The sequence below is a fragment of the Siphateles boraxobius genome, unplaced genomic scaffold, assembly GCF_051911475.1.
Source record: "Siphateles boraxobius isolate OS27281-9 unplaced genomic scaffold, OSU_SipBor_1 18, whole genome shotgun sequence".
NCBI lineage: Eukaryota > Metazoa > Chordata > Actinopteri > Cypriniformes > Leuciscidae > Siphateles > Siphateles boraxobius.
This window is the reverse complement of record NW_027508788.1, coordinates 3,620,078-3,633,710: the sequence shown is the minus strand read 5'-3', so window position 1 is coordinate 3,633,710 and position 13,633 is coordinate 3,620,078. Positions and strand designations below refer to the sequence as shown.

The following is a 13,633-nucleotide window of genomic DNA, read 5'->3' as shown; positions in this document are numbered from 1 at the left end:
AAAGGGGGCGTGGCCATATTTCTGCTACTTTGTCGAGGCCATGCCGTCAAAAGTGTGTTATTTTCACCCAGCTGTCAGGTCTTCTGTGTTCGGGCTTCCTATGGATGCTGTAGTTCGTAAACAATGGCTACAATTTATGTTTGATTATGTTCCAGAAAATTACAATCGTAATTTAGCTCTCTGTGCTGCGCATTTTACGGAAAACAGCTTCCAGAATCTCCACGAATTCAATGTCGGATTCAACAACAAACTGTTACTAAAGCATGAATCATTTCCAACTTTAAAACCAGAGGTAGCAGTTGTTGGGCCACAACCAGTAAGTAAGACTTAATAATTTCAAATGTATTTGCATGTATAATTTTAGACGTAATGCTTTAGTTTTTATCAAGGATGTAAACAAATGCCAGCTCTGGCTTTAGTGGCCACTTAGTTATGCTATTTCATGTGTCTATGACAAACGCATACAAACATTTTGGACCTGAATTTGTAATTATGTACTAATTTTGTAAATGTATTTTCCATGTATACTTTATGACGTCATTTTTCGATTTGATCAAGAACGTAAACCAATGTCAACGCTGTTTGTAGCTAGTTAGTTCTTTGCTATTTTGTGTGTATAAGACAAACGTGTATAAAGTTCAAAAATTATATGTAATCGCAACAGCAAACTTCAGCTGCTGTTATCAGATGTTTTCACTTCTGTTTGCATTTTAACACAGTTGCCACATGTCAGTGTTGGGAAATTTCACTTTCTACATGAACTAGTTTAAAGTTCAGTTCACAAATTTTAAAATGAACTAGTTCAGTTCATAGTTCATACTTCACAATTTTGAACTAAGTTCACGGTTCCAAAAAATGAACTAGTTCATAGTTCTTTTTTTCCATATTTTGCTGCGAGCTAATTTTTTTCAGAAACGTTTTGTAAGAGCCGTGTTTGGGGAGGTTCTGCTTGACTCTCTCCATTGCCGCTTTCTGGGTCTGATTCTGGCTCAAACTGATACGCAGTATTGACACCATTATTTACATTTGACCCGAGCACATGCAGCTTTCGCCTGTAAAGGGAATGGGCGTGAAGTATCCGACGCAGTTTAGCCAATTGCAACACAGCGGCCCAACTAACCAATCTGAGACCATTGTCTGCTTCTGAGGGAGTGGTTTCATAGAATCAGGAAGTCAACCGTTCGTTCAAATGATAGAGGAGAAAGCGGCTTACAACAAAGGTGAAATTTATGAAAAATAAGGCTTTAAAAAAAAAAACACGAACACATGTTATATTGCACCCCATAAACACAGTCATGCAAAGAAAAAAAGCATTAAACCACCCCTTTAAGACCAACTAATTAAGTGTTGGTATGTGCAAATCTCACATTATTTTCTTATAGATGTCACATATACTTTCACACATAATACACCTGCTTGACGAGCTGAAAGTGCAGTTAGAATTTTATCTTTTCTCTCTTTTTTTATTCTTTTTATGAAAATGCATTATTTATATCAATCACATACAATTCATTTGAAATTTCCTTTACATTTCCATGATCAGAAAGGAGCAGATGGAAGAATAATATTCTTATATTTATCTGCCCCCTTTATAGACATCAATAGTAGATGGCATTAACATTGTTCCCTCCACCATCACCTAAAATGTATTAACATACATAATAGATATCATTAGCACTGTTCCCTCCACCATCACCCAATCTCCAACATATATGATATTTATTTAAACTTTTATACATTGACCACATACAGTCCAATTCAAAATTCAGTTTGATATAATTCAAGTTGTTTCTTTTTATAACTCTTTTTAAAATTCCAAAATATTTGTACAACTTTTTAAGTCTTTCCTTAGAAGATTCCATGCTTTTACTCCAGCAACAGAAAAACACATTTGATTCAGGTTTGTTCGTGCTATTAGATGTTTAAAGTCATACGGCCGTCTGTGATTTCCATCTTCCGAAGTAAAAACAAATAACTTTTGTAAGTCAGGTGGAAGAGCTTTACACATCACTAAAAAAGTTTGTAATTCTACAATGTCTTTAAGTTTTAACAATCCTGACCTAATAAAAAGTGGATTTGTGTGGTCTCTATATCCTGCTTTGAAAATAATGCTCTTTTCTGTAATGTAAATAAAGGCATAATATTACTATAATATGTATTTCCCCATATTTCTACACAATAGTTTAAATAAGGCAAAATCATTGAACAATATAACATTTTCATGTATTATACGGTAAGCTATATTTAACCTTCTTCAAAATAAATGGCTTTTTGCCATCTTATTTTTAACATGCAATATATGACTTTTCCACGTAAATTTTTCATCTAAGGTGACTCCTAAAAATCTAATTTCAGACACCTTCTCAATATTTACATTATTTATAGATAATCTGACTTCCTCTTTTCTTTTATTGTTGAATACCATAAACTTCGTCTTATTCAAATTTAAAGATAGTTTATTTACATCAAACCACAATTTTAGTTTAACCATTTCATCTTCAATATTATTAGCTAATGATTTCAAGTCATTTCCTGAACTATATAAATTTGTATCATCTGCAAATAATAAGTAGTGTAATTTTTTTTGAAACCTCACAAATCTCATTTATGTATAAAATAAAAAGTTTGGGTCCTAAAATTGAGCCTTGTGGAAGTCCACATTCAATATTCATACATTCTGACCTATGACCATCAAACTCAACATATTGTTGTCGTTGTTGTAAATAGCTGGTTAACCAATCCAGTACAACTCCTCTAATTCCATAAGTATATAATTTAGAAATAAGAATTTGATGATCTATAGTGTCAAATGCCTTCTTCAAATCAATGAACACTCCTATTGTGTATTTATTTCTGTCTATTGCGGTTGTTATGTCTTCAATAATTTTCGCGATAGCCAAGCCTGTAGACCTATTTGACCTAAATCCGCACTGATTTTCATTTAATAATTCATGTTTTTCAATTAAGTTATCTAATTTATTAGCAAAATGTTTTTCAAGCACTTTGGAAAATTGAGGTAGGAGAGATACAGGTCTATAGTTATTAAAATATGTTTATCTCCAGTTTTTAAAAAAAAATCATTTTTCACTATTTTCATACTATCTGGAAAAACTCCTTCTGTAAAAGAATAATTAATTATATAATGTAATGGTTTAATAATGCAATCAATTGTGTTTTTTATTATTTTCATGTCAATACCATTACTATCCGTTGAGGTCTTATTTTTTAGCTTCTGAACCACAGATAATATTTCATTTTCAGTCACCTCACCTAGATACATTGACTGCATGATCCTATTTTCCCTTTTCCAGACTCCCCCTAACTGATCATTAGATATTGATATTTCGTTTGCTAAGCTAGATCCTACATTTACAAAAAATTGATTTTAATTCATGGACCATTTCATCTTTTTTATCTATTACCCTATTATCCTTTTCAAAATATTTAGGTAGTTCCGTTCATCAAGTCTTATTCCCAATGACCTTATTCAGAATATTCCATGTAGCCTTTAAATTACTTTTATTTTCATGTAACATTCGATTATAATAGACCTTTTTTGCTTGTCTCAATATATCAGTCAATATATTTTTATATTTCTTATATCTTTCCACTCTTGATTAATTTTCCTAAACTTTCCTTTCCTAATCATTGACTTTCCTAATCATGACTTTCCTAATCATTCCTAAACTTATTAATATGATCAGCACTCCTTTTTCTTTTATATATTTGATGGTATACTGTTTTTTTTGGAAACTTATAGTCAAATATTGCAAATATAGGCAGATGGTAGCTTATATAATTTATTACCAACCCACTAATAATGTGATTATCCAAAACATTTGTAAATATATTATCTATTAAAGTTGCACTAGTTGTGGTTATTCTGCTAGGCTTCGTTATTAATGGATACAACCCGTTTTTATATATTGTCTCAACAAAATCTGATTTTTGTACATGTGAATCTACCTTTAGAAGATCAATATTATAATCGCCACAAATTACGATATTTCGTTTGTTATTTAAACCATGAATCATTTCTTCTAATTTATCTATAAAGATTTCCATTTTTGGTCCTGGTTCCCTTTCAGTCGGTCACGTTCGACGTGACGACGACGTTAGGGGTTCACTTCAGGGAGCCCTATCAACTTCGAGTATCTAAAGAACAAGCCAATGAACGTTGGCGTGCGTGAACGCGTCACGCGCCCTCGCCCCGCAGCGCGGGTATAAAACAGGAAGCGGGCGCACGCACACACTGTCTTTCACTTCGGAGCCGAGTTTCTGTGAGACTTCTGTCTAAAAGAATTCAGCGCTTTGAAGACTTCAAAGGAGATCTCTCTGCTACAGTGTTGGTGTGACGGTGCGATCAGTGTTGGCCGTGAGCAGTCCAGCTCTCAACTGCTGTTTTCACAGCACTATTGTTTGTGTCTGTGTGTGTCTTTCCTGTGTGTGTGTATTCACACTGTGGCTACCCCTGGGCGCCTCAGCACTGTGAGAGCAATTTCCAACCTTTTGGAACACAAAAAAAAAAAACCTTTCCAACACAAGCGGACCCTGCGTCTTTTTCAAGATGTCATTCCGCTTGTGCGTTTCTGGATGCCGTCGTTCCCTGGCGCCAGCAGATGGCCACAATAGTTGCCTCTCGTGTTTGGGCATTGAACACGCTGAGGCAGCTTTTGTGGATAGTTCATGTTCCCATTGCGGGAATATGACTATCGCAGCACTTATATCGAGACTCGCTTACCTCAAGGGAGGTGCAGTCCCCTCGCCTATTCCCCGATCTAGTGCTTATTCTGCCCTGCAGATCTGAGGATCACCGTGAGGGCTTCCCCGTCAAGGCAATCTCCACGGGCCCCTCACGCCTCTCATGTGCTGTTGCCATCGGCGCCCCTTTGCGAACGCCTCGGTCCTTCTCCAGAACGACCGGTCGTTTCCTTTGGGGCGCCCCTTGTGGTACCCACCTTTTCAAAGAAAGAGCAATTTCTGAAACCTCTGGGCCCCAAGAGGGCGCGCTTGGCAGTCGACGACGCTATGCCTTGTCACTCCCGAGCCCCTCTTTCTTCGCCAGCGGGCAGCAGTGGCTGTGTTCTGGACGCAGTGTCGCCTCCGCACACTCACTCTGCCCACCGATGGAAGCAGGAACGTTTTGCACCACACGTTCAGACCCCACTCCGGTTGGGATTTGTCTCTGGTCCTTTCGGCACTTCAGAGACCACCCTTTGAGCCTCTGCAATCAGGACAGTTCTCCTGGTCGCATTGGCCTCTATTAAGAGGGTAGGGGACCTGAATGCATTTTCGGTCGACGAATCGTGCCTGGAATTCGGCCCGGATAACTCTCACGTGATCCTGAGACCCCGGCCCGGATACGTGCCCAAGGTTCCTACCACTCCCTTCCGGGACCAGGTGGTGAACCTGCAAGCGCTGCCCTTGGAGGAGGCAGACCCAGCCCTGGCTTTTCTCTGTCCCGTCCGCGCTCTGCGCCTGTACGTGGACAGAACGCAAAGCCTCAGGACCTCAGATCAGCTCTTGGTCTGTTACGGAGGCCAGCAGAAGGGAAAGGCTGTCTCCAAGCAGAGGATGGCCCACTGGATAGTGGATGCCATCGCCTTGGCTTATGAAGCCCAAGGTGTGCCTTGCCTGCCCGGGTTGAGAGCCCACTCCACTAGGGGTGACGCTTCTTGGCACGCTGGCACACGGCGCCTCGCTGACAGACATCTGTAGAGCTGCGGGCTGGGCGACACCTAACACGTTCGCTAGGTTTTATAGCCTACGTGTTGAGCCGGTTTCTTCCTGTGTGCTCGCTTCAACCAGCCGGTAACACCGAAGTTCCCGCTCTAGTGTCGGCTTGCTGCGCCATTCCTCTCCACGGAGCGAATACGTGCGCTTTTTTGCTGCATTCGAGTTCCCCACTCAGGCGAACCCTGTGAGTTCCTCCGCACCCCTTTGCGCCGCACAGGCCTAGTGCTCGTATGCTTGTGTAACTTGTGCTAGGCTGGGTTCCATATGTGGTGATCCCTGCGGCGATCCCATATGAGTATTCTTCCACGACCAGCTCCCTGCGTTGAGCCCGTGTCTTTCCCTTGGCAGAGCTCGCTCTGCCGTCACTGTCTGGTGTAGCCTCCCCCTTCTTAGGTTGGAGCCACCCCAGTGACATTCCATATGTTGCACTGCCCTCCGGCCAGTCCATATGCGTACTCTCCACAGGTTACCTCCCTTCGGGCAGGATGTGGCTTCCGCAGCGTCCCTTCCTTCCATGTTCAGGGTACGCTTTCCAAGTGTTATAAGAGTTCACTGTATGGGTATATGGAACAGCAGTTGACTCCCTCTAAGCAGATCTTCTGCCCCAGCAGTTCGGGGTCTGAGAGTCTGGCGTAGGGCGGTGGATGTGGCAGCAACCGATGGCGTTTTCCATGGGATCCCCTAACGTCGTCACGTCGAACGTGAGCGACTGAAAGGGAACGTCTCGGTTACTGATGTAACCCTCGTTCCCTGAAGGAGGGAACGGGAGACGTGACGTCCCGCCGCCAGAGTTGCTGACCATCTCTGTACGGCCGTCACTATCTCGGCTCCTCAGCGAAAAACAGTCTGTGCGTGCGCCCGCTTCCTGTTTTATACCCGCGCTGCGGGGCGGGGGCGTGTGACGCGTTCACGCACACCAACGTTCATTGGCTTGTTCTTTAGATACTCGAAGTTGATAGGGCTCCCTGAAGTGATCCCCTAACGTCGTCACATCGACGTCACGTCTCTCGTTCCCTCCTTCAGGGAACGAGGGTTACATCAGTAACCGAGACGTATTTGCCCTCTTCTAATTGCAATGAATTAGTCATACAATTTAGTTTTAATGAACTGCACACATAGGTGGGCCCCTTTTGAAATATATTTGTGAGTTTGGTCTAATAGCAAGGTAGACAATCAGTTTGCATCAGTTTTCTATCTGGCAGCAAAAGAAATACGGCAGAGCCATAGGTGGAGAGCGCTATGATTTGATCCATTTGCTGAAAGTTTTAATCAGAAAAAAGCTCAGTAATGGTGGGATGGGATACGTAGAGTCTGAGAACTAGTGCTGCTTAATAGATCAGCATCCCCGAAATCAAAAACCCAGCACTTAACCATGGCCAAATTACCAATTGTCTACCTTGCTATTAGACCAAACTCACAAATATATTTCAAAAGGGGCCCGCCCATGTGTGCAGTTCATTAAAACTAAATTGTATGACTAATTCATTTCAATTAGAAGAGGGCAAATACGTGTGGTTTCAAAAAAAAGAGCAAAGTAGACTACTTGAAAGAAAAAATTATTTGAAGTAGCGTAGCAAGCACTTACTTTTATTTTATAAAAAGTAGAGCACTGGGGCAGTGTCTTATGCAATATTGGGTAAGGCCCGAGGCTCCCCTTGATTATTCTTATTTTATGTCTAATTAATAAATCTCTCAATTCAAATGGAAAATTAGGAATGCGCTCAGAATAAAAGTGGAATATAAAAACAGAATAAGAATAGTTTCTCTACCTAAGTGTGGCGAACAGGACGGCCGAGGGACGTGAGAGAACAGCGCGAGGCCGGTGGTGCGATTGCTAATGAGCAAAACCTGTGAAGCACATCGGTCTCGCATCTCTCACGGAGGAGCGGAAGCATAAAGGAGGAGCGACAACGTTGATGATCGAGAGAGGAACAGGCCTGTATTTTAGTTGTGTTTGGTTTTTGTATTTGTATTTTATTTTAGGAATACAAATACAAATACTTTTATTTTTGGCAGTTCCTCATGTTTATTTTCGGTAGCCAGCAGTCGTCCGCGAGGGGCTGCTGGCGGTATTTTGGTTTGTTTGTTTTATTTTAAATAAACTATGTTTGATTGTTCGCCGGTTCCCACCCCCTTCTTCCCTGAACATTGCTACACTAAGCATGGCTGCCTTTTAGATTGAAAAACAGTTTGCAAATGATGGTGAGAAGCAAGTGACAGTGGAAGTCCCACTTACAGATTGAAAGTAAATGGCTTCTGACACATCATTATAACATAATGAATGTGGAAATATGGAGGTGGCTGCTTTGCTATTAATTGATCCAGATTAGAAGTCTTCTCAACACGTTTCATATCGAAGTCATTTCCTTGCCTGTACATCCGATATTGCCATATGGCAGAGGGCGGATAGCTGCCACTTAGATTTTTGAAATTGTACATAGCCTACTCATTTTGTCATGTCACTAAATTTGTATGAGAAACTAGGAGAGAATTTTTTGTTGTTTTACAATCTTATCAGAAGTATTTCTGTCTATGTTTTTACCAGGTGATGTCTCCATTGTCAGACTCGGTTCTGGCTGAGAGGATGATCCGGGTTCTGGATGATAAAGTCAGTATAACAGAGCTGGGTGTGCAGCTGGTCTCTGGCCTTTCCCTGAACCTCCAGCTCAGCCCAGGAAGCAACAGGGCCATCGTTGCCACAGCTACCACACAGGAGACCATGCACAATGCTAATCAGGTAGTGTAGTTAAACTATTTAATAAAATCTTAATAATAATAATATTTGTTATTATTCTTATTATTATTTATTGGATATTATCATTGTTTCTATTAGCGATAAATTATCAATAGATTGAACAATAAATGTATTGATTATTTCTTTATATTCTATTAATTAATTCTTTCATTTAGCTGATCAATTGGTTTCTATTTCTAAATCCTGGGTAACTCCTTGCAGTTTTGGGAAATTTAAACTCCATGCAGTTTTCAGGTTTTTAGGTCGCAATATTGCATACTTTCATGTCCATTTCTCAGAAATGTAGGGTTGTTTTATCCATGAGCAGGTGCAATCACTAAAATACTGTCATTATGGACAAAATTGTTTGACACAGGCCGCATGTTGATGAGGAGCTGCGGTTTGTTAGTGGATCATGCTGTTCGAGGCTGCCCACTTATTCTAAGTCATCTCACGTTAAAAACCATTTCTGATTAGGCTAATTTCACTAATCCTCTGCGTCGGCAGGGGTTTCCTCACTCTTCCACATTGATAGACATAAAACGGGCAAATTGGTTGAATCTCCCGCTGATCAGTGCATCTGTTCACTTTGAGATGTGATTTTGGCTTCTTTTAAAGCATTTAAACCATCCTGCATTGGAATTAAAAATCATGCATACTTGATACAAGAAAATTGGCATTACCGAGAGCATTATTTTCATGTTGTGTTTCTCTCTCAGGAGTCCCTTGTCAGCGCGTGGCTTCAGTTCAGCGATGGCTCAATGACCCCTCTTGACCTCTATAACCCTGCACATTTCGTCCTAACAGCCACCTCGCTAGACGACAAGGTGGTATTGGTGAGAAAAAGCACGACCTGGAGGTGGCCTGTGGTGGTGGCTAAGGGTGAAGGACAAGGCATGTTGGTCCGCCTGGAGATGTATGGACCCGAATCATGCCTAAAAACCAAGCGCCGCACACTTCTGGCCGCAGGCAACGCGAACGTCCATGTGAAGTTCGGCCGTCCCGATGAAAAAGGAAACAGTGCAAGTGACAGGAGATACAGGCCCAATGCCCCATACTACGGAGGTTCAATCTCAGATATGGAGGCTGGAATCATGAACCGAGGCGCTACCACTATCAAAACCTCCATTCCAGGAAAAGCAAACGGTGACAGGCTCTCAGCTGGGGATATACCGGTTGATTTCTCAGAATTCCCAGCTCAAGCAGATCTTCCACCTGGACATAACACGGAGGAGGACTTGCTGCAGACGCGCCGTGGGCTCACAGATCTGGAAATAGGCATGTACGCCCTGCTAGGTGTCTTCTGCCTGGCCATCTTGGTATTCCTAATCAATTGCGTCTCCTATGCCCTGAAGTATCGCAACAAGCAGCTCCCATTGGAGGGCCAGGAGACCATGACTCACGCCCACGACTGGGTTTGGTTGGGCCATGACGCAGAGCTTTTGGAAAGCCAAGCTGGTTTGTGTCTTGATCAAGAGGAGCTGGGCGGGACCATGGACTCTGGGCTGGGCCTGGAGGAAGGTAGCCAGCTCCTCAATGGCCTTTCCTCTCAGAAGAACGTGCAAGGCCAGGTCCACAGGTCGGCCTCTGACTCAGTGTGCACTGGAAGAGATCACAAGAGCGAGTCTATAAACTCGCCCACTACCAAACGGAAACGAGTGAAGTTCACCACTTTCAGCCATAGCAAGCCCAGCAATGGCTGCCCATCCATAAGTCCACTTCTCATTGGTCAGAACGACATCAAATGGGTTTGCCCAGACATCGAGCTCGGGGACTCCAAAGAGCTCCGAAATTATATGGAAAGGTTAAACGAAAATGCTACTAAGAATATTGCATAGTTGGCTAGAAGTTATTTATGTATTTTTCAGACAAAAGCGTAGCACACCCATATGCCTTCTGGATAAGGTGGTGGTCGGGTGGGGGGTTGGCCTGACTCTACTGCACTCAGACAAACTCATATCTCACCATGAAAAGGCAAGCCATTCATCTGGTCTTGTTTCCATGGCAACTGTCATGAGGGTTCATCATCAGGAAAGAAGGAAAACAGAGATGGTTGTGAAACCACTGAGAATGTGAGAACATTGGATTATGAGAAATGTTTCAATTGAGATGTCTATATTTTCTTTTTTTCGAAGAAGAGGATATTCCATTCTATTTTAAAATATATATATATATATATTTGTTTTTTTGTTTGTTTTGTTTTATTGGTTTATCACACTAAAGCCTGGTTGGTGGTGGTACCTTTCTGTGAGTGATTATCTAAAAAAATGTTTTTTAAAAACATACACAAAGAGCTGACATTTAAACTTAATGAACAGCATTTCCATGAGTTGAACGTTGACTGGCTCTGACGATGAGTGAGAATACATTTTGTAGGGTTTTACATATTTTTATACATCTCTATTCCTGTCCGTGTTAGTGCATCTACTGTATTTCTCAAAAGACTGACTCCTATTTGTAAAAGCATGTGAATTCAAAGTATGGACGAAAAAATGTCTATTTTGGAACTTTTTCCACCAACAGTTTGAATGAACATGTATATTCAGAGGAAGACTTCTGGGAAAACAGGGAGATCAATGACCCTCCGTGTCTCTTTGAGAGCTGTTGAGCATATTGTATTGTTGTAGGTAGTGTTATAAATATTGTAAAATATGTTGTTTACAGTATTAGAATGATAGATGGTATGCACTCCAATTGCTTATATATGTGTGCTATAGCTATAGCATTTTTTTGTTTGTCTTTTGTTTTGTTTGTTTGCTTTTCGTTCCATTCTACTTAGTTTTTCCCCTTACAATGATTGCCGTATTGAAAAAAGAAATATCTAACCTACCTAAATGAATGATCCTCTGATTAGCCTAATAATTAGGATAAATTTAACTGGATCTGATTTTGTGGGTGCAATCCTAACGTAATGTGATCGATGCAGTCGAGAGACATGCATATTTGGGTAAGAAAACCACATAATATGTGAATAAATTGATTAGTCAAACACTCAGTCTAGATTTGTGAACCATTTCTAACCATCATAAAGGACGTAATCAATACTCAATTACCCTTACACAATTGATTTCATAAACCATTCTTTACGATAGTGTGTACCGACTAATTCCTCATCCAGGTGTGTTGACATGACATCCGATGATCTACAAAAGAATCTGTCCATCTGGATCATGCAAATGTCTCATTTAAGACTGTGTTAATTAGAATAAAGTCTAATTAATACTATACATTTAATTAATTAATTCTCTCTGCTGTTCCCTGCTTGCCTTTTATTTTATGAAATGCAAACATATTCTTGAAGACCACAGAGGAATAACCGTACATAAGGAGGTTCTTCCAGTGTTCAAGACGGTCTAGTGTTGATTTGGAATACACAAGACGCCAGTCAGTGATCCAAGTCAGTACTCTTGAAAAATGTCTCCCTTGTATGTGATCAGTCTCTGTTTATGTAGCATTTGAGTTACTTATTAGATGCAAAGCGTCTGATAATATTTTTAAATTGTAGTCTGTTTTATGAGCTGTAAAGCACTGCCTATGACCATAAATGACATGAAAACCATATTTTAATTTATGCATTACACCACTATTTTCTATTTGCATATTAAATAAAACATCACATCCTGCTTTTCCACTTTCTACCAGTTGATGGCACTGATTTCTAACCCCAGCTGCCTCAAAGGGGTCATGCAGGTTTTGATGGTCATTCTCTTTGACAGGCGCATGACCCAAGTCTCCAAATAAAGGTTACGTTTAACTAGGTTAGTTAAAACTGCTGAACTATACTGTAAGTGTGCAAATACAATGTTTCGACTCAACCTTGCTGCATATAATAAATGTTCTCAGATCCGACTATAATTTTTACCCCATTGCACCGCAGTAAACCACAGGCTTGAACGAGAAGTGTTGATGCAGCGTCTGAGTACCATGACTTAATTCAAAGGTTGTTGCAGACACAATAGCTCTGGATGTGAGATGTACTCCATTTCTTCAGTCCTGCACATTAAAGGCTCATTAGTGCTAAACTATACAGGCAGGATCCCAATGCTGGATGGTGCTGCTCCCTCCCCTCTGAGACAGGCCAGACTAATTAATGATCAGTGCGGCGAGGCTTTACTCCATGTTAATGTGACATTACCATGCAACCCTTCAAGCTAAATGATTGTACTCATTTAACTGACAGTGATATGACAATTAACACCTTCTTCATAACACGGGACAAAGAAGCGTGGCTCCACCCCATCCATCTCCACGAACGTTTGACCTGACAATTTGAGTACATTTTTGACACGTGTATTTTCAGAGAAGCGTTTTCTCAGCGTTTGATATCTCCCGACAAGTCCTGTTCATTTATCTTTCATTATTTTAACTAGAAGGTAAACAAATTAATGGACGACAATGTCAGCACAGCAAAGAGCCATGGATTATTTTCCTTTTTTCAAAGGCAAACATTGACATTCAGTGCACAACTTTATCCAAGGTGGCGACTGAAACAATACAAGCTCATTAGTGGAAATCATATGCGTACGAGCACGCGCTTAATATCGTTCCCGGCGGGACAATCTTTTTTGAGATCCAAATTGAGAGGCTGCACACTTAACCCCCAGAGGGATGCTTCTGGAATTGGGTCTGTTTTCTCCTTTTATCTTAGCTGATATTTTGGTATTTGGGTCTCTGTTCTCTGCGTCTCGGAGGAATTACACTAGAACACTCTAAATTAAATCATGACATTAACTGGTGTCTGTCATACGGCTAATATCATCAGCTGGTTATTTTCTGCATGAAATGTTTCTTTCCTTTCTTGAGCTCTCCAGATTTTATGAAACAAAGTGTAAGAAACTAACAAGACCTATCAACCTCCTGTTTGCCGAGTTTTCACAAACAACATCTTGCTGTAGTCTTGCCTTCTGCTAGTTAACAAGGTTGGCGTTGCTGTAAATGTCAACTGAGTTGTCAGATAATAAACTCACAAAAGATGCAAACCTTCCGACGTGCAAACGAACATACGTGCTTTATAAAAATGAACACAATAACGTAAAACACCAACGCTATCTCACGACCAATTCGTACGAATTTGTACGAGTGATTAAAAAGTGGCTAATTCGTATGAATTCGTACGACCTCACTTGTACGAATTTGTACGATTTGTCTGAACGTGATGAGTAA

General features: G+C 40.8%; 1 protein-coding gene across 2 annotated transcripts in view; it reads left to right on the top strand.

Moving 5' to 3' along the window:
* LOC143740816 (transmembrane protein 132C) overlaps nucleotides 1–10,648 on the top strand; it is a 173,967-nt gene extending 163,319 nt beyond the window's left edge. For both annotated transcript variants that reach the window (XM_077232880.1, XM_077232881.1), the window contains 2 exons: nucleotides 8,282–8,473; nucleotides 9,190–10,648. In XM_077232880.1, coding sequence (XP_077088995.1) covers nucleotides 8,282–8,473; nucleotides 9,190–10,308 — 1,311 coding nt within the window. In that variant the 3' untranslated portion in view covers nucleotides 10,309–10,648. The remainder of the gene's footprint in view (nucleotides 1–8,281; nucleotides 8,474–9,189) is intronic.
* Nucleotides 10,649–13,633: the final 2,985 nt, after the last annotated feature.